A 25338-nucleotide genomic window follows, 5' to 3' on the forward strand; every position below is an offset into this window, starting at 1 on the left:
GAATTACCGAGAGGCATTTCCCAGACATAATCCCACCCACGGAAAACAAGTCAAACCCAACTCGGAAGTGTGCTGTGTGCTCCCGAAAGCGAGATGCGCGTGGAAAAATGGTGAGGAGGGAGAGTCGCTATTTTTGCCCTGACTGTAATGTGGGCCTTTGCGTTGCCCCTTGCTTCAAAGTGTACCACACAAAAATAGACTTAGTTTATATAATATTTTAGTGTTTCAAATTCGGAGTTTATATTTATATTTTTCTAACTCCATCATCTGTTTTTTTAGTGAGTAATTTTTGTGACTATATTTATTGTGAAATATTTTACTTGATATTTATGTAGAAGTACATGAAATTTTTTAAAAAGTGATATAATAAGAGTAACTTTTAAAATAAATGACTTCATAAAACACTTAAATGAATGTTTTTTATTTAATATCTACCTGTAAATAATTAAAAAACCTAATAAAATAATAGGACATTTTTTGTGATATTTGTAGAGAAATATCCGTCAGTGAAGGGGTTAAGAGCATCTACCACAAAATTTGGCCTCACCCAGATTAGAGTGTTAAAATTTTAACAGGAAATCATACATCAGGGAGTCCATCCATTAATATGAATAGCAACAATGAAAATGACCCAAGAATGTATAGTTGAAAGCATTAGACTGATAAATGCCAAAAATCAATTTATTACCATTTTCTGTCAAAATTTGGGACTGAAGCGACTGACACAACTGAATATGTCTCACGTACATTTCAACATATGCCTCAAGGGTCAAAGATGTTGAAGAACACAAAGAATGTCTCAGATGAGATAATAGCTCTACAGCTTCTGTTGGATAACAGGATCTATCCAAACATTGAGCTAATCATAATTTCTCTATTTTCATGCCTGTAGAGAAAACTGCCAAAAGCAACTTAGTTTGAAGATTCACCAGTACAGATGGATGTGACAGTAATAAGGGGCTGAAAAATTGGAACTGTTACAGATGGCTCAGAATCAACTTTGGGGTCTCTAGTTTTAAGTGTTGCTTTAGAAAAAATATGTATGATGTTGTTCAGCTAATAATGCTTGTTGGTCACGCTGATGGGAGGGAAACACACTTGCCTTTCAACCCAAGTTTCAGGATACATATGTGTGTGTACGAGTATGCTTGAATTAATTCCAAGATGCCCAAAAATGCACTTGAAATAAAGACAATATAAGTATTACTACTTCTTGAAATAATATTACAAATAGGAAACACTTAGAAAAGTTTGTTCCTAGCATCTATTGCCAAATACATCCACACATTAAGAATATATTATACTCAATACGAATTCCATTCTAGAAATATTCCACATTCCATAAAAAAAAGATAAGAAAATTATTTAACTGCCAAAATATTAAGCGTATCATGCAAAGCTGGGAGTACATCAATTGCATACAAATACAATCAACTTAGCACCATTGATCCTTGATGCCAACTTGTCTGAGAAATGCTGAATCCAGAATTGACATTTGGAATCAACTCATCTTTGGTCCTAGCAAATTTTAAAGTTACATACACAAGAATACAGCTGCTATCAGCTAGAGAGAATGGGCACAGAAGTAACAAAGTTTTAGAAGGATGGCCAGAAAAGGAGAATAAGGGAGTTAGTGAAGGAGTAGAAAAGTGAACTCTGACTCACAGCTGTTCCCATGAAAACCATAGTGCTCCTTCACAGTATTTTACAAACCACATATTTTTTATCCCAATCCAAATATAGTGTAAGTAGGACTTTTGTGATGGGGTGATGTATTGATCCCAAACTTGGACAAAATATCAAATTAAAAATATTTACGAAAACATTAATTGAAATAATACTTAACAATTATGCATAACACCTCCTGTGCACTACATCCCAGACAATACATGGTGAAAGGTGGTGAATGTGAATGAAAGAATATGTTAGAAATTACCATCATGTGTCTAACAAATAGCCAATGATGAAACACTTACCACATGCAGCAAAAAGGTTCACTTACGCTAAAAAAAGGAGTACTTACTGGTGTTGAAAATGAATAACTCACATTGACTATAAAATATTTTCCCACTGTGTAACAAAATCTAAGCACGAGCAATAAATGCACATTTAAATAGGCAAAAGTTAAATCCTGTATAAAATTAAAGACTAACAGTTAGCGGAAGAGGCAAATAGACTAATTACTACTCATACTCATAGCTTAAGCATCATACTCACCAACGTGACCAATAAATACAACATTAACATGCTCTTTCTTGCTCTTGGTTTCTTCAGCTTTGGGTGGCCGTTTCTTAGGTTTTACTACAGCCTCTTCACCATCACCATCAGCAGCATCTAGTACAGCAGATAATGAAGCCCCATCCTCCCCATCTGGTGTCCCTGCCCCATCTGCATCTTCATCATCACCCCTCTCATCTGCCCCATCCTCTCCATCAGCTTCTTCTTCCCAACTATCAGCTGGGGGCGGAGGCTGCGGAGGAGGATCACCTGCACCCTCTCCGTCAACTCCCCCTGGAGGCTCTTCTGGATCCATTTTTCGAGGAGGATCTACTCATGCATTGCAGAAATTTCAATGAGTTTAGCACTCGTAAACATGATACATGAATATAAGTTTAGCAGAGGAAGTAAATGCTAAGTTTAAAATGGAATTTCACAAAAAAATGTCTTTTCTCTCACTTAACTGATTATCAAATAAAACACTAATATTTAAGTTGCTACATTGACTTTATGAGTACTCTGAAGGTTTTCAAATAGGCTACTATGATGCTTTTAAATACTTTCAATAGACTATGATGAAAACTCCACAGATATATTTCAGTACTTAAAGAGTTTAAAAACCAATAGTTGGCCAAAAATACCAGCCACTGCAGGAGTCAAGGAATATACAACATATGATATACAATGCTCATACAACAATATAGACACCACTATATAAGTCCACAATTAACCCACTCTCAGCAACTAAAATGAACACCAAGGTACAAATATAAATTTGCCAAATATACAAGATATGATAAAAATGTGACACAGCTACTCTAGGTACATACAAAAAAACCGCCAAGACCTAATTAAATGGCCAATAAGCACGTCACATCCAATGCAAAATATTTACCTTCGGACTAATGGCAATTGCAATTTTTCATGCAGAAATAGTTATTAGCAGGCCCAAATATGCGGAAAGCTAAGTAGATGAGAGTAACCATGAATGCTAAAAAATGGCGTACAAAACGGACCCATCAAGGCAAAATAACATAAAGAGATGCAAGCAATTTCTAGAGAAACAGAAGTTTTAATAAAAAAACAAGCTGGGTTGGCGACTGAAAATAAAATAATGCCGCGGAAAGTTGAAGAAATATATGGTTAAAAAGGGAGATTTCGAAAAAAACTTCAATAATAACATAAACACTAACAATGAATTCGAAAATATTTAGTCATAGGCAATACAAATTTTCATTGGGTATCAACCTGAAACCCCGAATTTTAAATACCTAGACTAGTCGTTAGACGATATTAATAAGTGCTTCAAATTTAAAGCACAACATTCGGTATCGAGGAAGAAATAATAATAAAAATTAAGACAACACAAGAAAACCATTGCACCGGGTATACTTCATTCATTGCTGCCCACATATTGAATTACCTACGAACTATCCCCGCAAACAAAAGATAATATCAATACTTCTCACAGCGAAAATGCATAACATTCATTCCAAAGAAAACAATGCACATAAATACGTCTACTTCCTTCTACGCTCAATTGAGACATACGTGTCATTACTCCAACCTATAATCAACACGTTCAAGACAGTTACTTAACTACCACATCTATGCGACTTCTACGCTGGTAGGCATATTTAAATATTAAACCCTCATCAAAGCTTACCATTTATGACAGAAACCTGATTGTCAGCAGATGCAGGGGAATCCAAAGACGGGACACTTAGCAAGTACGAAGGCACAAATTCGGCTGCGTTAACATTCAACGTGGAAAATTTTGCCGACAGATCATTGGATTCGGCGGGATCAGGCACAACGTCAGCCTGTTGTTCCCACGAATCTGGAGCTCCATTATTAGACATCTTAATATGGCTTGAATATTGTCTGGGAGTAATTTATAGCAAAATAGAATTCCCAATTCGATCTCCTGAAAGATCCGCGTGTGTACCCCTCTTGAACCGGAAGATAATGGCAGTACAAGTTTCTGTCTAGTTATCCTTTTTCAGCGAATACCCATTTTATCGAAGAAAGCGACAAGAAAATTTTATTTAGTAATTTTAAACCCAAAATTTTGTGGAATTTCGTTCAATCTTGCAAATTTTGCATCCCTAGAACACGGAAATACACGTTACCGATTTCGCAGTTCCACTGTCTTCGGTAATGCAATTGTGTTCTTTACCTATTTTACAGCCAACTAAGATATTAATTTGGAATAGGGCCTTTTTTTAATCATCCTTAGAATATCCATTATAATTTACATGCATTAGAAGTTACCAGTTCAAAAGTGCCAAAGCAGGAAAATACTTTTCTGTTAAGTTTTACAACAGCTGTGATTGAAGCGCAATGTCAGCCCCCATGTGAACGGCGTGGAGCTTAGCTGATCGTTACTTAACTAAATTTAACTTATGCGCTGGCATGAAACATTGTATATTTTCAATCTCATTTTAGTCATGTATATAATAGTAAATTATAAGACGATTACCTTACAAACTGTAAATTCCCAAGGGGATTAGGTCATAGAACCTCACACGCGAACGTTCCAAAGTTAACTAATGCTAGTAGGTTAGGCACAAACGGGACACTTCCGGAATATTACCGTTAATTGTGGTATGCTATCTTAATGAAGCATTGTACTCTTCAGATTACAATCAAACGTTGTATTCCTCATAAAATGATTTTTAGGCATCATTGTTAAATTAATTTTTGTAGTAATTGATTTGACTTAATTTTTCCAAACCGGTACGTGCCTTTCGTCATACCTGCCTGCCGTGCATTGGAATCCTTGAGTTCACGACGGACTTGACCTACAATTGGGTTCATCGTGAACCGGGAGAAATAAATGTTCAAAAGTCGCTCAGTTTCCCTGCATTGGAGTAGGGCGTGACCACTATGGCAGTTTTAAAGCGATTTGCATGTTTTCATCAAGTGACAGTTTGGCATAAGTTCATGCTGCGGACCTACTCTTCCAGAAACATACTAGCTCTCAGTGAGAGAGGATTTTTGCAAGATATATTTCCTAGCAATTCCGCGTAAGGGTGGATATGATTTTTCTTTCATCTCTTTGCTGTATAGAATAGCTTGGTTGGATACATTACGTCTCTATTATTTATTTCAAGTGCCGAAATAATAGATGTTCTCAACTCCCATCCCCAAGTTGTGTATGCAGGATTCGACCCAACCGCGGACAGCCTTCATGTGGGTAACCTTTTAGTTTTAGTGAACCTCATACATTGGCAGAGAGCTGGTCATCAAGTAATTTCTTTGGTACGTTCATAATCGTCTCGTATTTTAGGTTAGGATTGTAAGTTAGCTGCCGGCTTAAAAGTGCTATTCATCGTAACACAGCCCGGTTATCAATTCCTTATAATTTTCCACAATTAACTTATCTTATTACTTTTACTAAGCGCTTTTTACTCCAATAAATTTGGTCTGACTCTATATCAGCTACTGATGAACTCGTTCTTAGGTTGGAGGAGCAACAGCTCAAATCGGAGACCCTAGTGGAAGATCTTCAGAGAGGCCGAAGTTGGCGGTGGAAACGGTCGAAAGGAATAAATCCTCTATTAGTGAATGCATAAAATCTTTGTTTGACAACCATGAAAAGTACTTTTGGCTGAAAGAAAGTCAGAAAAAAAAGTTACAAAAAGTTATGTAAGTAATGATTTCAGGACTGTTTGATGTGCTCTACCAAGCCATTAGTTGTATTTATTAGTTCCATGAATTTCTATTTCAGTATTGTAGACAATGAAAGGTTTTATAGGGACATGAGTGTCATTGACTTCGTGAGCCACATTGGATGTCACTTCAGAGTTGGGCCCATGCTTTCCAAAAGTATGGTTCAGTCTCGGTTATCTTCTGATGTTGGTTTAAGTTTTTCAGAATTGGCTTATCAGACATTCCAAGCATATGACTGGCTCCATCTGTTGAGAAATTACAACTGTAGATTCCAGGTAATGTTGCCTTTTCTAGTCTTCAAGTATTCACATTATTTAAAGGCTATTTCTTGACCAGAATATGTGTAATGAATTCATTTGCCACATATATTTACTCCTTCCTGTTCTAAATCAGCTCTTTGGCGGTACTTACAGATTGGTGGTAGTGATCAAATGGGGAACATAGTTGCTGGACACGATTTGATTGGGAGAGTAGTAGATACTAAGGTTTACGGTAAATATGTCTGATTTAACCTACCCATTAACATTCCTGAGGAATAATTGGCTATCTCTTGCCCATCATTCCCAGTCAAGTAGCGAATGCCTGAATCACACGATCACTTTTTCATCCCCCTTCTAAGATAGTTAAATGCTTGCTAAGGACTATTTGTATGAATAGATCTTCTCATGGAGATATCAATAATGAAAGAGACCTTTAACCTCTTCCCTACGCAGGGCGTGATTTCACGGCCTGAATTTTCTGATGCTAAAGAAAGAAGGCCGGCTTTTCACGGCTTGAATTTTTTTAAGCAAATGGCCAAAGGCCGTGTTTTCACAGTTTCGCGGTCAAGCATGGCAAGTGGGTCCCAACCGCCATTAGGGTCCCTCGGCGCGAGAGGTCCGACCCTTTCCTATTGTCCGTGTGGGGATTACCTCGGCCCATTCCGGCTTTCAGTGTCCCACTCAAGGAAGGTGCTCATGGTTACTTATTTGTTTATAAGTTAAAATAACTAAAAACGTTCATGTTGCATTTATTGAAAATCAATGCGAGGAATTACATTCTGTATGTTCTGTTGATTGGTTCCAAATTTTAAACGGAATTCTAGCGTTCATATTAACGGAGTTGATCATCACCTAGAACAATTTCTGGAGATGCTAAGGTTAGATGTTTAATTGTTATTTTTATAACTTACTAGCAAGTTTATGGGAGCGATATTGTAATGATTTACATCTAAAAATATACGTTACTCTGTTAGCTACATTCTAAGTGTACATTTGCGGTGAAATTCGATAGAATATCCGATTTAACTTCTATGAAAAAAAGCCCTCGTAATGTAATAAAATATGATTCTCTCAGTTCTTTGTCGTGAGCCAAAATTACAGCGGCTATTTTTAATAACCTCTTACCAACCTTTGAATACAAAGGTATTATAAACGAATTTCGCTATAAATACTGATTAATGCATATCCTAAAAATTCGTAAATTTTATGTACCAATAGGGAATGTTTTACGTAGAGACATGTTGTGAGAAGCATTCCATACCATTGCAGGAATAAGAACTGCTCTACCCAGGTAATTACTCTCATATCTTGGTTCTCTTGTCAGGATCCATTAAGGTGGTCTGCCCTGTGCACCTCACGGGCTTATTTCGGGACACATTAGCGCATTAATGTTTTCTTGGAAAAACTTATTATCCTCCAACTGGAACACCCAAGAGTATATTGGTGTAAGTATTCTCCTGCTGAAATATATACGTGGAAGATGATAACCTCACACTTCTCGGAAAAGCTCATTTGGCTATGATATAGTGCCGTTTTGCTGAAAACCCTAAAAATAACCGTAGAACTTCGTTTAAAAGTTGTACAGGCATTGCAAAATGAAAGGAATACATTGATGAACTGACATTTAATGCAACAGTAACAATTGAAATAATTAAAATTGCACTGGCAACAATAAACTGACCGCAAAAGTACGCCGGGATGGGCTGCCTTCGGGGAATAGGGTCGAGGATTATATTTGCCTAGTTGCTGAGGAAAGGGTCCGGGACCCCGCTAGGAAAGGTCATTAAGGGGAGGAAGCGACTACCTGCACAGTCCCAAGCCAAGAAAAAACTCCGTACGGGGCGAAAAAGAATTTCTCAAACCCTTCGTAGAGCCAAAAGCAACTTCCCATGAAGGAGCTCGGCGCGAAAAGGTTAACATCTATATTGATCAGTTGCCTGAGTGCATTTCTTTTCCTGTCCCAGACTCGTGTCGTGTAAGTCAATCAACATGTTATCATAAGACGATGGGAGATTCAACAATGGAGTGAAAGTCTTGAAAAATCAATTATTGTATAGAAATTGTGAATGGAGAACTTAAAAGAGTTTTTGAAGCTTTGTGTGGTCCGTGGAAGGAGTAAGTAGCTGAACCTATAATGCATTCCTGAACACTAAAATAGTAAATGATCTTGTGATTCAGTCTTTAGAATGAATAGGTTGATCATGAAAATCATAAAATGGGAGTATTTCAGTTTCAATAATAGATGTGGTAGGTAATTTGGAAAAACATATTGGTAAAGGTTAGGATAAAAGCAGTCTATTGCTGAAAATGAATGATCTTTGGTTCTTGGGACTAAAGAGTCCAGGCAAGCTTCATATTCCGGCATATTTTTTTCTCTCATTAGGTGTCTGATCTAAGTACCTTACTAATTTACTGACCTAACTTACTATTTGGTATGTAATCTCTGATCAACCAATTTTGATGATGTGATATTAAGCTATTCTGATGTTTTTGCAGATGTAGTTATTGCAAAATATGTATAATTGAACATTTTTAAGGGTATAAATTGGCTTCATTTGTATCACTATACAGCTAGAGTGGGTGTGAAATATGTTTGACCCTTCGCTGACCTTGTAAAGCCAAGACCAGGTTCAGGTCTTGCCGGATTATTGAGGTGCCTTAATCTTCTCAGATTACTATTCACACCAAATTCTCAGCACTACCTTTCAGAGGCACTTTTGCACTCTGTGGCACTTTTCTACAGTGTGGTGGGAGTGTGTGATATATACGTACTTGATAGCAAGGATGACTTGGTAGTGACAGTTGGGATACTTCTCTAATATTTGTCGGAGACAGCTAACCGTCTTCTCGTTTTTGTCTCAGACATATGTACGTAATCAAAGTCCATTTACATCTACTGTATGTATGGAAAATTGTAGGATTTCTCTTCCTCATAGGGAAATCATTCCTTTTTTGTAGAAGCATTAAATTATGGTGTTGCTCAGTGGCATAACTAGGAATATGCTTTGGGGGGAGATGGGATGGCCTGGGGTGGCGACCCTCCTCCCAATGCAAAGGGGTCAGGGAAAATTTTTGAAAAGTGACATGCCTGGAAATACATTTTACATAATTTTGACACTAAAAATTTAACTTTAAGCAGATGTTGTTATTAAATGCCAAAACTAGACAATAGTTTTAAATATTTTTTAAATTTCTCTGAGGCTTTGAGGATCTATCCACTCACCCCCCCTCCCCCCCCCCCCCCCATAGTTATGCCACTGGTGTTGCTAGTGGTAGCCCAAGTCGCCCCTATGATGGTGTTGGGATTCCCCATCCCTATCCTCTCCCTGGAGGCATTGTCAGGCTCTAAATGCAGCGGTGCCTCCCATGCATTTTCCTTCCACTGTCCTTCCCCTCCTGAGGTGCAAGGGTGAAAAAGTCTTAGACTTACAGACCCAGCCCTCGGGAGAGTAACCCTGTGAGCCCACCCTGGGTCCTCATTTCACTTGCATCTGCTGTGTGGATGCAAGTCTTCCTTTTGGGTGCAAAATGTTAATTTTTTTGCTTATTTAACCAATATGTATTGGCTGTTGCAAAAGAAAGAGGTTGCCACTGAACTTTATTATTATTCAAAGGGCAGTTTGAATGAGTGGAAGAAGAGGAATGATGCTTATTTGTGAGTGTCAGGGTCCAGTAAGAGTTAACACATTCAATGCTGAGAAAATTTATCGTAACGCACCGCCACGCGGAAAAAATATTTCGCAATAATATCAGATATTATGTCTTCCTTAATCGTATACAATCATACATAGTTCAAAATTATTAAAATTTGCACTATTAATAAATAAAATATTAAATATTATTATAAAATTATAATAATTATATTATTATAAAAATAAACCAAAAAATCTGCTGCAAGCAAACGTCTTGTATCCAGTCACAGGAGAAAACACATTGAGACGCTGGGCACAATTGCAGGGTCTAGTAGAAGACGCGGAGGCAGATGGCGGGCCGAGAAACCTAATGGGACCGATGCCTTGTATTCAAGGCATCCGCGTCCTAGGCTAGCGCGGGATGCCTTGAATTCAAGGCATCCGCATTGAGTGTGTTAAACTGAGCTCAAAGGTAAAATACTGTTATGGTACAAGTCTGTGGTAAAACATCTGGGGTTTGTCCCAAGCCCTGCATATTTTTCTTTTCTCTCTAGTTGGTCTTGTGCATGCCTGGATCTCAGCTAAAGTCAGAGCCATGTTGTAGTTTTCAGTTTCTTTTTCAGTATCCCATGAGCCAAAATTACCCTATCCACTTTTATACCTTGGAATCCTTGGACTTCACTGTTGTCACGATGATTATGTTTTGCAACTGTTTGCCCAAGGTGGAGCAGAAGATTGTGGCATTATGTTGTCAAATCTTGACAATTCATGATGCAAGCCCAGACATAGGGAACTCTTTTTGTCTGTCACTAACTAGGTGAGGTAAAAACTCCACGAAGCAAGAATATTAACCACAATGAGAAACAATAGGGTAGTTTCCTTCATCAAAGAAAACGAAAGGAATTGATTGCGATTCGTTACCCACCATTAGTGTATTCATAATACACAAATTATTTGGTTTTAAAAAATCCCAGTTTAGACGAATGGCAATGGTAAATTTTAACCGCATTTGAAAAAGGCCAGATTGGCGCCCATGCGATGCCACTCCACGTGACGTCACAGGGACCTAGTTTCTATACGAGTAGATAGGAGTTTTACATCGTCTGAGATTACCAATGCATGCATGAGGCACAGAGCTCTGGGAAACATGTCTTAATAATCACCTATTAAAACTGCCTAAGGTCGGAAAGTTTTCTTCGCTTGATAAGGTATTCATAATCCTTATTTAAGCCAAGCTCTACCAGCTAGCATGGTATTATGCTACTCTGCTACCTAGCATCCTGCGTCGTATCAGCGCTCAGAGCCTCGCCTCACTTGCGGCAGCGGGAACCAGAACGACGTCACATGGAGTTTCCCTGGCATTCATACTTACCCGTCGCATTTTCGCGTGCTTGAAAATTTTCACTTTTCATTGAATCGTGACAAATAGATATCGTCATTAAAAAATCTAAAAGCGTGAAATACGTACTTCAGGAGTAATAATCTTTCGATTTAGGCAATAAAAAAATAATAGGAAACCACCCTATCGTATCAAAAATTACATGTCGTGTTCAATTAACTAGCATATGAAAGTGAAAATATTCAATATTACTAGTATTGAGATAATCACTGTTAATAACTAATAATCTCAAAAGCGAACCTTAACCAATTCCAAAGCTAAGTACAAAAGGCGAGTCTGCCAGCACCAAAAGTAAGTTGAGAATAGCCGTCAGAAGTAGCGATACTTAAGCGTCAAAAGCGGATACACAAGAGAGAGGCCGGAACAGGACAGTGCAGAGTGGAGGGGGAAGTTTAGCAAAGGAGGGGGGTTACTTCGAAGCTGATGAAAACCCCCATTGTCCCAGTCAGCCCCAACGGTCCAATTTTCTCGGGAAGCACCCGTGTTGACAGGAAACTCTGGAGCAGTTCTTGTCATCCAAGCAGGGGTTGGGGGATCAGCGTACCACTAGGTTGCCTGTCCTATATCTGTTGAATGGAGTGGTGTGATCAACAGTTCAGGAAAGCCATTGGAAGTCAAGGAGGGGAAAGACTTAGTAGGATGAGGTCTTGGAGCGAGAGAGAGTTTCGATAGGTGAAAGTGGAGTTCTTCTCACTCCAAATTGCAGTTTATGCCTCAGCACCAACTTACCCTGGATTTCTGGATCCAGGTATTCCTCAACCATTCTTGCTATATGTCTTGATCTCCAGGTATAGCTTCGGATTGCAGGTTCAGAGACAGAGTTCCGAGACTTGGCTTCTCTGAGCCTTTGAGTCGAAGGCCTTTGCACAGAAATCCTTTGCGCTAAAAGCCTTAACATGAAAAGTCCTTAGTGGGAGAAGTTCTGCAGATATGTTCTGAGGATGTTCAGAGGATTTTGGAGAAATTTCTGGGGGGTCCAGAAATTTTGGAGGGAGGGGGGCACACTAAAAAATGCCACAAGACATTAAGAATGGCTTTCATACTTGATCGCTTCCACTTCGGTGTTGGCAAAGTTAAATATCTACTTCTGAGTTCCAAGTGTAAATGAGATGGGTATATTTGTGCCAAATCACTCAAGCAAGGCTGCATTTAGTGGCTTGAATGCATGTAAGGAGAGTAGCAAAGCATGAAAAATTGTGTCCCATTTTCACTGCAGCAAGACTGGTGGGGAAAGGGGTGTGTAACCCTGATCTTGCCTCTGACAAATCAAGATTTATAACTTAAGCAATCTGGAATCTGATTTTGGTTCTTTTTTGTTTTAGCCACGTGGGTTTTATTTCCGTAATTGTTGTTCTTTGTTTCTCACTTAGTGACTCAATCTGTGAGGTGGTGTTTCTTTGAACTGAAAATACTAAAAACATTTCCCCTAAATTGCTGCTCAAGGCCTTAACAGAAAACCCCAAAGATGCTTTAAAAAATTTTTCACGTCATGTCAGGTGGGTGTGAATGAGAGCCAGGTTTTGTTTGAAATGTCTCTACTGAATGCATCAAATGTAATTTTTTGCATGAAATGTTGAGTTTTTCTTCTTTTTTTATATTTTTTCTTATTGTATGACTAATGTAAAAGTTTTTTATGTTATATTTTATATATTATATGCCGAAAGATAGAAAGAAAGAAAGAAACAAAGAGACAATTTGAGTGCATTTTTAACTCCATTATTTGGTTTATTCTCATTGTTGAAAGCCTCTACTTTTGTCATTTATGTATTGGATTCAATATTTACAATTGTAAATGCATAGATTGCACTCCATTTTGTGGGATGGTTGAGGTAAGCGGAGTTTACTTGTTTTTCCTCAATTTCTCCTTCATTTTTTTGGGAGACAGATTTTATTTGGTCATTCACTTGTACACAAACTTATAAGTTTTCATTGTATCGTGCCAAAATTTACTAATGATTTTACCTGTAGGAAAAATATCTAAAAGTATAATTCCTGTAATTAGACATTATTTTTTTGTGTATGCACTTCTTTTGTTTGAAAAATAAAATGTAGAGAAAAAAGAAAAGAAAGGGGGCGGGGGAAATGAGGACTATCCTCTCCTACACAAAAAATAATAATGGCAAATAATCACACATGGAAAAGTTGTCTGATGCTACTTCTATCACAATCTATGCCTAAACAAGCGATCACAGTCATATGTGGCATTATAAATTCACCGGGATATAGTCTTTCCATGGCTACTTAAGTACTGTGACAAGCAGGTGGAGTTTGGAAAGTTGCCAAAATAAATTAACTAATTAAATTTAGTCTAATAAATCTCCGTATAAAGTTACCAATTACAGTTAAAAGTTACTTGTCTCAAAAATTAAAATCAAAGTGATCTTTAAGGTGTATGTATTTTTTAATTACATTAAAGTAAATGCTTACTACAAGTTCAGGAACTCTTTATTACACTTAAAAAAAGTCATTAACGCTTAATAATGCTCATTTCAAAGTTGGTGATGTACATTTGTCCGCCAGTGTTTGGAAATTGAAGAAGAAAATTGTCCCCAATGTCTGTTGGATGAGCTTTGTGCCTAAATTCGGACATCAAATATAATAATTCTCCATAATGAATGAAAAAATTAAAATGAAGTTAGTTTCAATCAGTCAGTGAGAAATTCTAACAGGAAATAATTAAAAGTTAGTTTTGTAAAAAGTTACGATTAATTTAAATTGTTCAGTACATTTCCTACCATTAATTTTAATCATTAATGTTTATAATCTTTAACCCCAACTATGCCAGCATGGTGTGGCAGGACGTCACAATTTACTGATCACCATGACTAGTATGGCAGTCATTGTGTTAATTATGAATTCTTAGCTCCATTATTAGTTTTATTCTCATTGTTGAATGCCTCTACTTTGTGTTTTTATTTTTTTATTTTATTCAATACCTCTATGAATACATGAATAGACTGCACTATGTGGGGATGACAGACTTCAAGTGTCAATTAGCCTAAGCTAAGGCCATGTTCGTGATAAAAAGGCCTCTCCTATGCTGAAGGAGCATAAGACTGAAGACTAGGAAATAGTATGTGAAAAAAATTGTGTGCTCAGAGCCACTCAAATGTTCAGCTGCTACTGCTGTTCAGTGGCTGCAAGAACGTCAATAAAAACATGATGAAGGGGAACTCATAAAGTTCATACAGCCTAATAAAGAGACTTTTCAGAGGCAGAAAACCAATATGCAAAGACCGTAGAGATTCCAATGGGAAACTGCTGCTCTAAGATAGAGATATCAGCAATAGATGGAAAGAGTATGTAGGAAAACTATGCGGAGGCCCCAAACCCCTCAAAGAAGTCCCAGGTGACCAAGTGGGAGATGGCAATCATGGTCAGCGAATTTTAAGAAGAGAATTTGAGAGAGATGTATGAGCCTTGTAGAATGGAAAGTGCACGGAGAAGATCAAATATGCAGAGAAATAATCAAAGCATAAGGTGAGAAATTGCAAGATGTAGCATATGGAATAATTTGAGACTGCTACAAATCTGGATTGCTGCGAGAAGACTTCAAGAGGAGCACAATGGTGGACATTCCAGAAAAGGCAAGGGCTGGCAGATATGTAGAGCACTGAATCCTGAATCTACTACGTATCACCCGCAAAATTGAAGAAAGCTTCTCAGAACTAATTTAGATTAAGGAAGAATTAGAGGGACAAGGGAGTTGGAGAAATAGATATTGTTACAATTCAGAAATTGTGTTTTAAATGCCAAATGTGGAGGAAATGGAGATTGAGTTTTGGTCTCAGAGTTTCGATGAAATCTTGATATTTTGACTTCGATCTTGACCATTCCATTTGATCTCAGCGGTGTCACTATCGACCTATGGAAACGCCATCCCGAGTGAAAGTCTTTTATTAGAGGCTGGTAAAATTGGAAGGCTTGCCCTTGATAATCAAGGAAGCATTGCAATCAGTTGATTTTTCTAAAAAAAATTGTGAAGCCAAATGGTTCTTAGCAGTGATCCCAAAACTTAAATGTCCATGCATTTTTAAATAATTCATTCAATTAACATGTTCTTATATTGTTAAGTAGATTTTTTTCTACATCACATATGTGTATTTTGAGTGTTTTTCGGATGAATAATAAACATATTTTTGTATAAACTGTGTTAAAGAAAGAGGCATTAAGTTCTTTTAATAATCTATCTTTCGGTTCAAATTTAGATTTTTTTTGAAAGGTCGAGCTTTTGATTTTGATTAAAAATTGACTGCCTGAAAATATGATTGTGACTGATATTTTTTCCATCATCAAAATGGGGCAATAATTGACTGAGACCACTGGTTGAGAAAATTATCCACATAAGCAAGGCATTCTATGTAGCCTTCGTGGTCTTATAAATTGAGGATGAACATTCTGCTCCAGCACCAATGAAGTACTGAAGATTCCGGTTAATTGGGACTTATCGGAACTTGTGCACTTTGCCCCAATTAAGCGGCTGCCCCAATTAGGTGAACTATCCTGTATATTGGCATAAACAAACGTTGAAATGATGGAAAGAAGACTAAAGAATGTTTAAAATGCAACATAAGTTTATTAAACTGTTAATTTGATTAATAAATCAGCAAGTTAAGTTAATTTATTATCATTTTTAAGAATAGGGTGGTTTCCTATTTTTTTTTATTGCCTAAATCGAAAGGTTATTACTCCTGGAGTACGTATTTCACGCTTTTAGATTTTTAAATGACGATATCTATTTTTCGCGATTAAATGAAAAGTGAAAATTTTCTAGCGCGCGAAAACGCGACGCTTAAGTATGAATGTCGGGAAGTCTCTCCGCGTGACGTATTTTTGGTTCCCGTTGCTGCCCTGCGAGGTGACCTTGAGGCGAGGCTTAGCGCTGATACGACGCAGGCTGCTAGCGGGTAGCCTAGTACCCTGCTGGCTGGTAGCGCTTGGCTTAAATAAGGATTATTAATAACTTATCAAACGAGGAAAACTTTGCCAGTTTTAATAAGTGATTGTTGAGACATGTTTCCCTGAGCTCTGCGCCTCATGCATGCATTGGTAACCTCAGACGATGTATAACTCCTATCTTCTCCTATAGAAACTAGGTCCCTGTGACGTCACGTGGAGTGGCATCGCATGGGCGCCAATCTGGCCCTTTTCAAATGAGGATAAAAATGGACCATTGCCATTCGTCTAACCCGGTATTTCTAAAACAATATAATTTGTATATTATGAATACACTAATGGTGGGTAACGAATCGCAATCAATGCCTTTCGTTTTCTTTGATGAAGGAAACCACCCTATTATAACAATTTAGTTGAAAATATTTTTCACAGCCTCGAGCGACGCTGAATGAATGTCTTTTAATAAGTCCTATTAAAGAAAAGTCCTATCCTCTTGTGGATAGTATAGCCACAAGAACTTTCACAATAGGGCAAGAGTAGGAGCATTTGTGAAAAATAAGAGTAAATCAAAGGTGGAAATTATAAAAAAGTATTCTGGAAACAAAAAATTTTAATTTAGTCACGATTATAGTCTATGTTGTTGACTCATGGCCCAATTAAGCAGAGAATACTCTGGGGCATTCCTCTATTGGGTTCTGTTCTTCAAGATCTTCCCCTCGTAACCGGTGGACCCATTAAACAGAATCTACTGTATAGCTCTCACTCTGATGATGAGAGTGTTCATTGTAGTAAATCCGGTTATATTATTTGATTACAATAAGTACTTTGTATGAAATAGTGGATGTTATGAACTGAAATTTTGGGCATTACACTTCTCGAATGCATTTATCCTTGTTGCTATTATCGAACTAACTGCCAGAAAAAAAAACTTATACTATGAGTATGATATTGAAACTGCCAATGATCATGAAATGAGGGTTTTTCCTTAAAATAATATTGCAGAAAAACGATTTTCTCAATATTTCTTTTCAAGATAATAGTCGAGGGAAAACTCATCAAAATTCAAAGGGTATCATGTGAAAAGATAATTTAGGGAAGTATGTATTTGAATCTTGTGATTCTTTCAGGAAACGCATTTGAAACATACATTTAGTGATGGTTCTACTTTCAAATGGTTTGCTATGGATGCTAGTTCTATTAACACATTCAGTGCGGAGCGTGTCAATTGATGTGCTTCTGCCGGTCAGGCCGGTAGCCCTTTCTCAGCCTCCGTACGTGACTAATATCCACTTCCAAGTCTTCCAATTGTGTGTATGGCCTTCAGCAAGCTTTCCTCTTTCGAACGATGAGCACCATTTGTAGAAAGCAGTATTTGAACGGAAGTTATGGTGCGGAAACCTCCCTCTATTTTTCTTTCTTATTTTAACGGCCGATTTTGATGACTTTAATGAAAATCGGGCCCGCATTGAATGTGTTAATACATATTTATTCATTCGTGAAAATTCTTGAAGTAACAGGAAATTTCCTCTGGCATTATATGTGCTTCAATGTCGTTGCAAGTTTTCTCATGAGGGACTTTAGGGTCGATGGCTGTTGGTCAGAGTTGCTGTGTTGTATTTGAGTAAAACTTTGTTATTTCCTCATTTTCTTTCAGGACTTACTGTGCCTATAGTTACTTCTGAAACTGGGGATAAATTTGGAAAAAGTGCAGGAAATGCTGTTTGGCTTAGTAACCAGAAAACCTCTTCATTTGAACTATACCAATATTTAGTGAGAACACCTGATGCAGATGTGGAAAAAATGCTCAAATTTTTCACATTTGATTCTCTGTCTAATATTGAACAGTTAATGAAGAAACACAAGGCAGGTTTTGCTATATATTTCATTTCCTTGAAAATCAAAACAATATCCAACCAGTAGAAAGAGGTGGAAGTATTCATTCTGTATGAAATTAGTATGCTTGGTTAATTCCACTGTTATCAATGACCTTTGACTGGAAGAATTCATTTATATCAGTCGTGTCTTACCTCCTCTCTGTTCCATGGAACTTTGCCAACTCTTTGATCTACCATTGTCTATTACCTCCTGTAAATGTTCTTCCCCCTTCCTTTTCTCATTAGTGTACATTCTTGCCACTCAAAACTGATATACTTCTATTGGTGATACTGCAAATAATTGTTACCAGGCAAGTGTCATTAAAATTGTGAAATTAACCAAGTTTACTAATTTTCTTTGAAATTCCAACAAGTTTACTCCTTGACCATCTAGTGTTCTTTAACTTTTTTGCTCTAATCTCTTTTTTCTTGGCTTTAAGTCTCAGCTATATCTTTATGTAATCATTATGAATGCACCAATATGTATAATGTTACATTTTCTTATTCCAGGCCAATCCAGAATTGTGGCTTGCTCAGAAGAAGTTGGCGGACAGTGTTACTCTATTAGTACATGGAGGTGATATATTTTACATAAAATGTCTTATCATTTAATCAATTGAATTTCTCTCCTTTTACTTAGAATTTTTTGTTTTGTAAAACTGATACATATTTGAACCTCTTTATGATTTGAAGAAATCTTACCTTGCTAAGCATGTTAGAAAGCTCTATTTACTAAAAATTTAAATAATACTACAGGTTTTGATTCTTTTTTCTTTTAGAGCAGGGACTCAAATCAGCTCATTTGGCTACATCTGCCCTTTATGACAAAGATCTGGAGTCTTTGGCTTGTCTCACATCTGATGACATTCGGTTAATATTTCGTGGAGCTGCAAAATCTCAGCTACTGCTAAGCCCTGGGATGACAACTCTAAATTTAGCCATGTCAGCAGGATGTTTTGGGAATGAAAGTAAGTGCACGATTTTTCCCTTTCACTACTCGATTCCTTGGGTAAGGTTACATTGTTGTTAGTTCTTCTGATGGTATGAATAGAGGGGATTTTGTCCCAGCAATATGCATACTATTTTGTGGATATCACAAACCTTAGTGTTGACAAATCATGTATACATGTAATTTGATTTTATGCTTGTATTTGCTGTAGGCATTGTAAGAATGGAAAGTGTTGCCTGACTAACTTGGCATACGACATAAGAGAATGAATGAAAATGAAAATTTTAGGCTGCAATCTTTACCCAATCTTTAACAATGGTAATCTTTAACAATCTTCAATAATTGGTTATGTTTTTATGGGAGAGGTAAGGTTGTCAATATCTTATTAAATGCTTATATGTAGTACATACATGATTATAACATTCTCAACAGACTTTAGAATAGCCATTATCATGCACTTCATGAAACAAGTGACTTTGTTCTCGGTCATGTGCATTGGTGCAAATTATATTCACCATGGATGAAGTTTGCCTTTTAAAAAATTTGGCTCAACCAGAATCAGAAATCGAATCTCCTGATTGTTGGTCAGGTGTGTTAGCCAGTTACACCACCAAGCCATCTTCTCAGAGTGAACTTCAGGATGGGTTTAAAGAACAAGGTGTTGACATCTCAAGTTCATATTTTGACACATGTGACAGAAGCCAAGCTTACTAAGCCACTGTCAGTAAGTTAGTAAGCAGCAAGGTTCTTAGACGGTAAGGTTGCCTCATTCGTAACTGCGCATGCGCTAGCAGAAGTCCCGTTACGTCACTGTAGACCCTGCATCCCAGCTGATCCTAGCCATTTCATTGTTTGCACGCTAGAAATTGAGAGAGAATAAGTTCCTGAGACGTTGCGCCGCCTTGTGTTTAACGTGAATCTGAACACATTTCTTGCAATTTCACTGGAAATCGTCTTTGTAATCCACTACTCATAAGACAAACTTTTTGTGGGTGAAGAGCGCCTTTAATCGTCGGATATGCCAGGCTTCCGTTGTACTGTGGCAACGTGCTCCAACAGCTTGTCGAAAACGAAGAAAGCTGGACGGAATGTCTCATATCACAGGCGGATGCTTAAGTTGAAAAATCTTTTTATTGTATATATTAACTAATCGAATCATTGACCGTGTCTCGCCCCCCACACATGTGAAGAAAGTGGTGAAAGTGAATGGGTTAGACAAACTAAGTGGATATGCTAAAGATATCGTAATCAAGAACTTGGATGCCCCTATTGCATTGGAAAATCAGGAATTCTTCCCTTTTAAGGCAAATTGAACTTAATATTTTGCGCACTCATTCATGCAGGGACTATTTTGCTAATTCATCGTTTAACTCGTATGCTATGAGTAACATCGTGTGCCAATGGTAAGATATCAGGTAAACAAATTTCTAGTACTAAGTCTATAAATTTGAGTCCTTTCGCATGCCTTTGAGAGCTATTGAGAAATTTTCGAGGCCACGGTTGCACAAAATTGTTTATTAATTTAGGGACAGAAAAGTTTTAGCTTTTATAAAAATATTTATCAGGAGTCAAGTGTTAAATCGTATTTCACATAAAAGAAACTTACATTAATTTTAATCATAATATTTTCTCTCGAACTAGTAAATTGCAATTTACTACAACCATGGTTAAGAACAGCCTTTATAAACTTATATATGTTGACTTGAGTCAAACCATATAATATTTTTATGTACTCTTTCGCGTTTATATTTACCTGCAAACTGTAATGAAGTAGACTCTACCCTCTAATTATGACTAATTCGACAAATTACCAACTAAGAGGGCAAGGGAGTCTTGTCAGAAATGACAGTGGATATGTGTAGTACGCCACTCACTTGGTCACCCTTCTAAACCTTTGGTTGGGGACATTAGTTTTCCTATTACTTCAAAACATACCTCTATGACCTTTGACCCCCATTATGACCCTCGGTGGTAAAAAAAAATCGACAATATGGATCTACGAACTGCAAAACTGACTTGGGCACACTTTAAAACCCATGGTTCCACACTTTTGCTGTCATAATGACCTGAGGTTTAACCCTATGACCTTTGACCCCCATTGTGACCCTCAACAGCAAAAGTCTATGAGCGGATCTATGAACTGCCTAACCGACTTTAGCACCCTTCAAAACCTATCGTTTGACACGTTGGTTGTCATGATTGCCCGAGGTTTAACCCTATGACCTTTGACCCCCATTGTGACCCTCGGAGGTCTAAAAATCAACACTACGGATCTATGAACTGCTTAACCGACTTTAGCACCCTTCAAAACCTATGATTTGACACGCTGGTTATCATGATTTCCCGACGTTTAACCCGATGACCTTTGACCCCCATTGTGACCCTCGGAGGTCAATTAGTGAATAATAAGGGTTTTTGGACTTAACCAATGACTTGGGCACCCTATAAAACCCATGGATCGACACCTTTGTTGGTATACTATTCTTTTTGCCACCTTTATGACCTTGACTGTGACCTTACTGGGTCAACAGTTGAATTTTCGTGAATAAAAGTATTATTTTCGGTTTTCTCGTGTCCGAAAACCTAAGAATAGTCATCTTGGTCAATGAAATTCAGACTTTTTTCTATCTCGATTTTTTTAACATTGAAACCCCATAAGGCAAATTGAAATTTTTGGTTTGGACCCACATTGTGAGGTCAAAAGGTCAAAATGGTAAAATTTTGCTTACACTCAACAAAACTTAGGACCTTTTCCCATAAGTACATATGCCAATTTTCATGACCATTGCTCGATTCAAAGTTACTAAAATTACAGGTCAAAAATGACACACGACCCTTGGGACAGTCTGTATTTTCAAAGCCCGGCGAGGAATGAAAACAAGCATAATTTCTATTTAAAAAGTGGCAGAACTGTGATTTTTTGAAGCAACTAATTTGGTTTTTGCGTATTTTCCTCCCACCCATATTAATTTAAGTTTAAATTATATTGCGGAAGTAGCAAGGAAAACTGTTTTTTGAGAGATACAGGAAGGAAGTGTGGACACGGAATTAACTCGCATATTCCCATTTCATCACTTCATCAGGAAATTATGGCGTCTGAATACACGAATTTACATTTTTTTAAATCTTATCATCATTATTTTCATAAATCGGCCTTCAATTTAAAATTCGGCTTATAGTGTTCGATAGAGGGAAAACTCAAGAACTTGCTGCGGTAAGCAGTTAGGCCCGCGGAAAGGCTAGAATTTGAAATGGCGCTGGAAGTTGGGTCTACAGTGACGTCAAGCCAATGGGAGCCCGAGTCGCGAATGAGGCAACCTTTACTCTAAAGGCCTGGTTACACGGTGCATTAACCCGTACGGGTTAATGTATGAATGCGTGTCTGTTTGCATGTCTGAATTCATGGACGTTTGCGTGAACGAGGAGCATGAATGAGCGGTTACACGGTACATGCGTTCGCACAAGTTTTCACACATTTTCTCGTAACGCGAGGCGTTTAGTTTTTGTTTATTCCCTTTACAGTGCGCAAAATTTAAATGTGAAAGTATCATTGGGTAGGAAGCAGACGATACCTACCAGAAAATAATTCCCTTTTCGTTGTTTCCTGTAGGACCAGGAAATTTCACATACTGGTAATATATTTGCGCTGCTGTGTAAACAGTGGTTTTCATTGTAGTTGCCGAAGTTGTTTCATTTCGTGCCAGTAATATTTATTTATATTTAATATTTATTGTTATCGCTCGCTTAATGCTATATCTCAATAGTGCTCTATTTATTTCAAACCGTTATCAAAGTTAATACTTAGGCTGAACATTTGTTGACGCATCTTGTTTTTAAGCCGTGTTTACTAGACATTTTTCTGTCATCTGTTTCACTGAGTGTAGATGATGTATGAGAGTAGATATTTTTAATACTTTGTTCTACTTTTGTCCGGGACGGTTATAAAGTTAAGAAGATATTTGCTGTTGATGGAAAAGATGTTGGTTTAGAGGTCTTGTCGATTTATGAACTTGCGTAATGTGAGTCGTATTTTTTTGGTGGGCCAGCGCATTCCCATCTCGGACGTATAAAAGGTAGAATTGTCGTTAATTCGTATGATATAAATTATGTTTAAAAGTGTTTTATAAGTCGTATGATAGCCGTTGTATTTCACAAATGTCGTGTTGAAAGCTCTGTGACAACCTCATCGATTGTTTTGTTCCGGCATAATACAACCAATAAGATACCATAGGCATACACTTGGTATGTCCGGCATACATACAGGGATAATCTATACGAATATTAGTGTAGATGCAAATGGTGAGTTTGTGGTAGGATTCAAGCACTTACGATACAGTACAAATGAACAAATACGCGTAAAGAGTTACTGAATAGCCAAGAGGGCGTGGAATAGCCCTACAGATGACAACTAAATGTGTCGTTTCCCACCAGGTGGCTCTGTTATCAACTTGTGCGAATGCATGAACGAAATTAGAACAGGTTCTATTTTCCGTTCACGCGTTCATGCATTTGTACATTTTGGGGTGGTTACACGGTGAATTTTTCCGTTCATTCTCGCGTTCATACATTTAGACATTAACCCGTACGGGTTAATGCACCGTGTAACCAGGCCTTAAGAACCTTGAGTAAGCAGGACTTGCATCACATATGCCTCAGTGTGGTCTTGTGACGTCAAGCTTTCCTTATAACATTTTCAGAAAAAAATATCAAAGATTTTGCAAATTGGAATTGGAATTGGACAAAAAATTGGAACTTTGAGGTAAACATAAATAACTCGTTCGGTAGTTTCATGCATGATTGTTTACCATTTATAATGTCTAAAACAGGAGCATATCTTGATATAAATTCAGCTCAACTACTTGCTATGAAAGGGATAATTTATGGCTCAAAAGTTTGAGAAATTTTTCCTTGAAATGAGGCAAAAGTCCCTCTAATGAGGGACAGAATGCTGGGGTTGCCTCTCCAGGTTTCTTTTCTGGAGGTGGGTTTCTCTTCCCAAGGTTTCTGTAATAAGAATGATTTTTTTGTGCGTTGGAGGTAACATCACAAAAATGAGTTCAACGTCATCACTACTAGAAGGCAGTTATAAGCAGGCAATCCAAGTTTCACTACAATCATAGCACCACCCCCACGAGTTTTGTCACAATTTGCAGATGATTTGTCTTTCCTAAACGTATAATTTTCAGCAAATCCTAAGTTAGAGTCATGGATAAGAGGAACAAGCCAAATTTCAGTCAAAATGATCAGGTCTGTATTCAGAATATTAATAATATTTTTTATTTGTCCAGAGATTGGTAGGTTGTGCAAAAAATACAAATATAGGACACATCAATTTAGATACATAATCAACAAAAATTAAATTGGAATATATAAATTATGTGTTACAAATGCAGAAGATCATTAACCGAATGAAATAGATTTTTTTCAGAAACTTCAGTAGTTTCTTCCTAAAGACCAAAGTCCTGCTCTCATTTTTCACCTCTGGAGGCAACCCATTTAATATCTTCAGGACCTAGGGCAGTATTTTGATTCCTGATAAAGTTTTGATGCAGGTCTTTACAAGTTCTAGTGTTGTGGCCATGGTATAGGTCATTTGATGTATACTGAAGAATGTTATTTTTTACATGCATGCTAATGACATATATATATATGCATGAAATTGGCAGGATACACAGTTTTTTTAAAAGTGGAAGACAAGGTGCATCATAGGGGGCATCATAGGGGGGTTGCACATCAGCCTTATAATGCGCTTCTGAATTTTGAAAATTTCATTAGCATGGAGAGAGGAACCCCAAAACAGGATACTGAAAATAATGTGAGAATAAAATTCACTGTAGTAAATAGACAATAAGAAATCATTATTAACGGTGTTCCTGATGCTTCTTATGAGAAAGCATGTTGAACTAAGCTTGTTGCTCAATTTACTGATGTGCTCGACCCATGATATATTTTTGTTCAAGGTACATAACTCCTAGGAACTGTGAACTGGAAATTTGTGGGAGTTGTTTCCCCTCTAAACAATTGGTATTGCTTCAGGTGCTTTATTTTTGTTACAAAAATAAATAAGGCCAGACTTGTTGAGGTTCAGTTTGAGGAAATTATTTTGATACCATTCATATAGGAGTTAAGTGGCAGCGACTGCTGTAAGGGACAAGCTATTCAATGATGGGGCTGAAACAATAACATTAGTATCGTCAGCGTAGAGTATAGGTTTGACACCTGTGACAAATTTAAGAGTACCTGGTAGATCATTTAAATACAGCAATAGAACAGGGCCCAAGGCAGAGCTCTGTGGCACACCAAGTTGGACTTTTTACCAGGAGAGATAAACTGAGTGCCATTTTTGCATAATACAACATGTTGGTGACGTCCACTCAGATTCGATTCAATCCACTTAAGAGGAGTACCTCGTATACCATAATAGCCCAGTTTCAGC

At 37.4% G+C, this 25338-nt stretch overlaps 2 protein-coding genes across 5 annotated transcripts in view; one reads left to right on the forward strand and one right to left on the reverse strand.

Annotated features, from left to right (window-relative positions):
- The window catches only part of LOC124169782 (eukaryotic peptide chain release factor GTP-binding subunit ERF3A), a 34155-nt gene extending 29368 nt beyond the window's left edge, over positions 1–4787 (reverse strand). Inside the window, exons 1-2 of one of the 2 annotated variants that reach the window (XM_046548541.1) lie at positions 4700–4787; positions 2218–2547 (exon numbers count right to left, since the gene is read on the reverse strand). In XM_046548541.1, coding sequence (XP_046404497.1) covers positions 2218–2533 — 316 coding nt within the window. In that variant the 5' untranslated portion in view covers positions 2534–2547; positions 4700–4787. Of the gene's footprint in view, positions 1–2217; positions 2548–3883; positions 4191–4699 lie in introns of those variants that run through there. The other variant, XM_046548533.1, reaches the window with a different exon arrangement.
- A 173-nt stretch (positions 4788–4960) lies between these two features.
- Positions 4961–25338, forward strand: part of LOC124169797 (tyrosine--tRNA ligase, mitochondrial) — a 31568-nt gene continuing 11190 nt past the window's right edge. Inside the window, exons 1-8 of one of the 3 annotated variants that reach the window (XM_046548569.1) lie at positions 4961–5246; positions 5334–5481; positions 5684–5868; positions 5951–6167; positions 6306–6384; positions 17734–17942; positions 18464–18530; positions 18733–18921. In XM_046548569.1, the coding sequence (XP_046404525.1) occupies positions 5107–5246; positions 5334–5481; positions 5684–5868; positions 5951–6167; positions 6306–6384; positions 17734–17942; positions 18464–18530; positions 18733–18921 (1234 nt within the window). In that variant the 5' untranslated portion in view covers positions 4961–5106. The remainder of the gene's footprint in view (positions 5247–5333; positions 5482–5683; positions 5869–5950; positions 6168–6305; positions 6385–17733; positions 17943–18463; positions 18531–18732; positions 18922–25338) is intronic. The other 2 variants (XM_046548561.1, XM_046548552.1) reach the window with 2 other exon arrangements.

This window comes from Ischnura elegans, chromosome 1 (assembly GCF_921293095.1).
Source record: "Ischnura elegans chromosome 1, ioIscEleg1.1, whole genome shotgun sequence".
Lineage (NCBI taxonomy): Eukaryota > Metazoa > Arthropoda > Insecta > Odonata > Coenagrionidae > Ischnura > Ischnura elegans.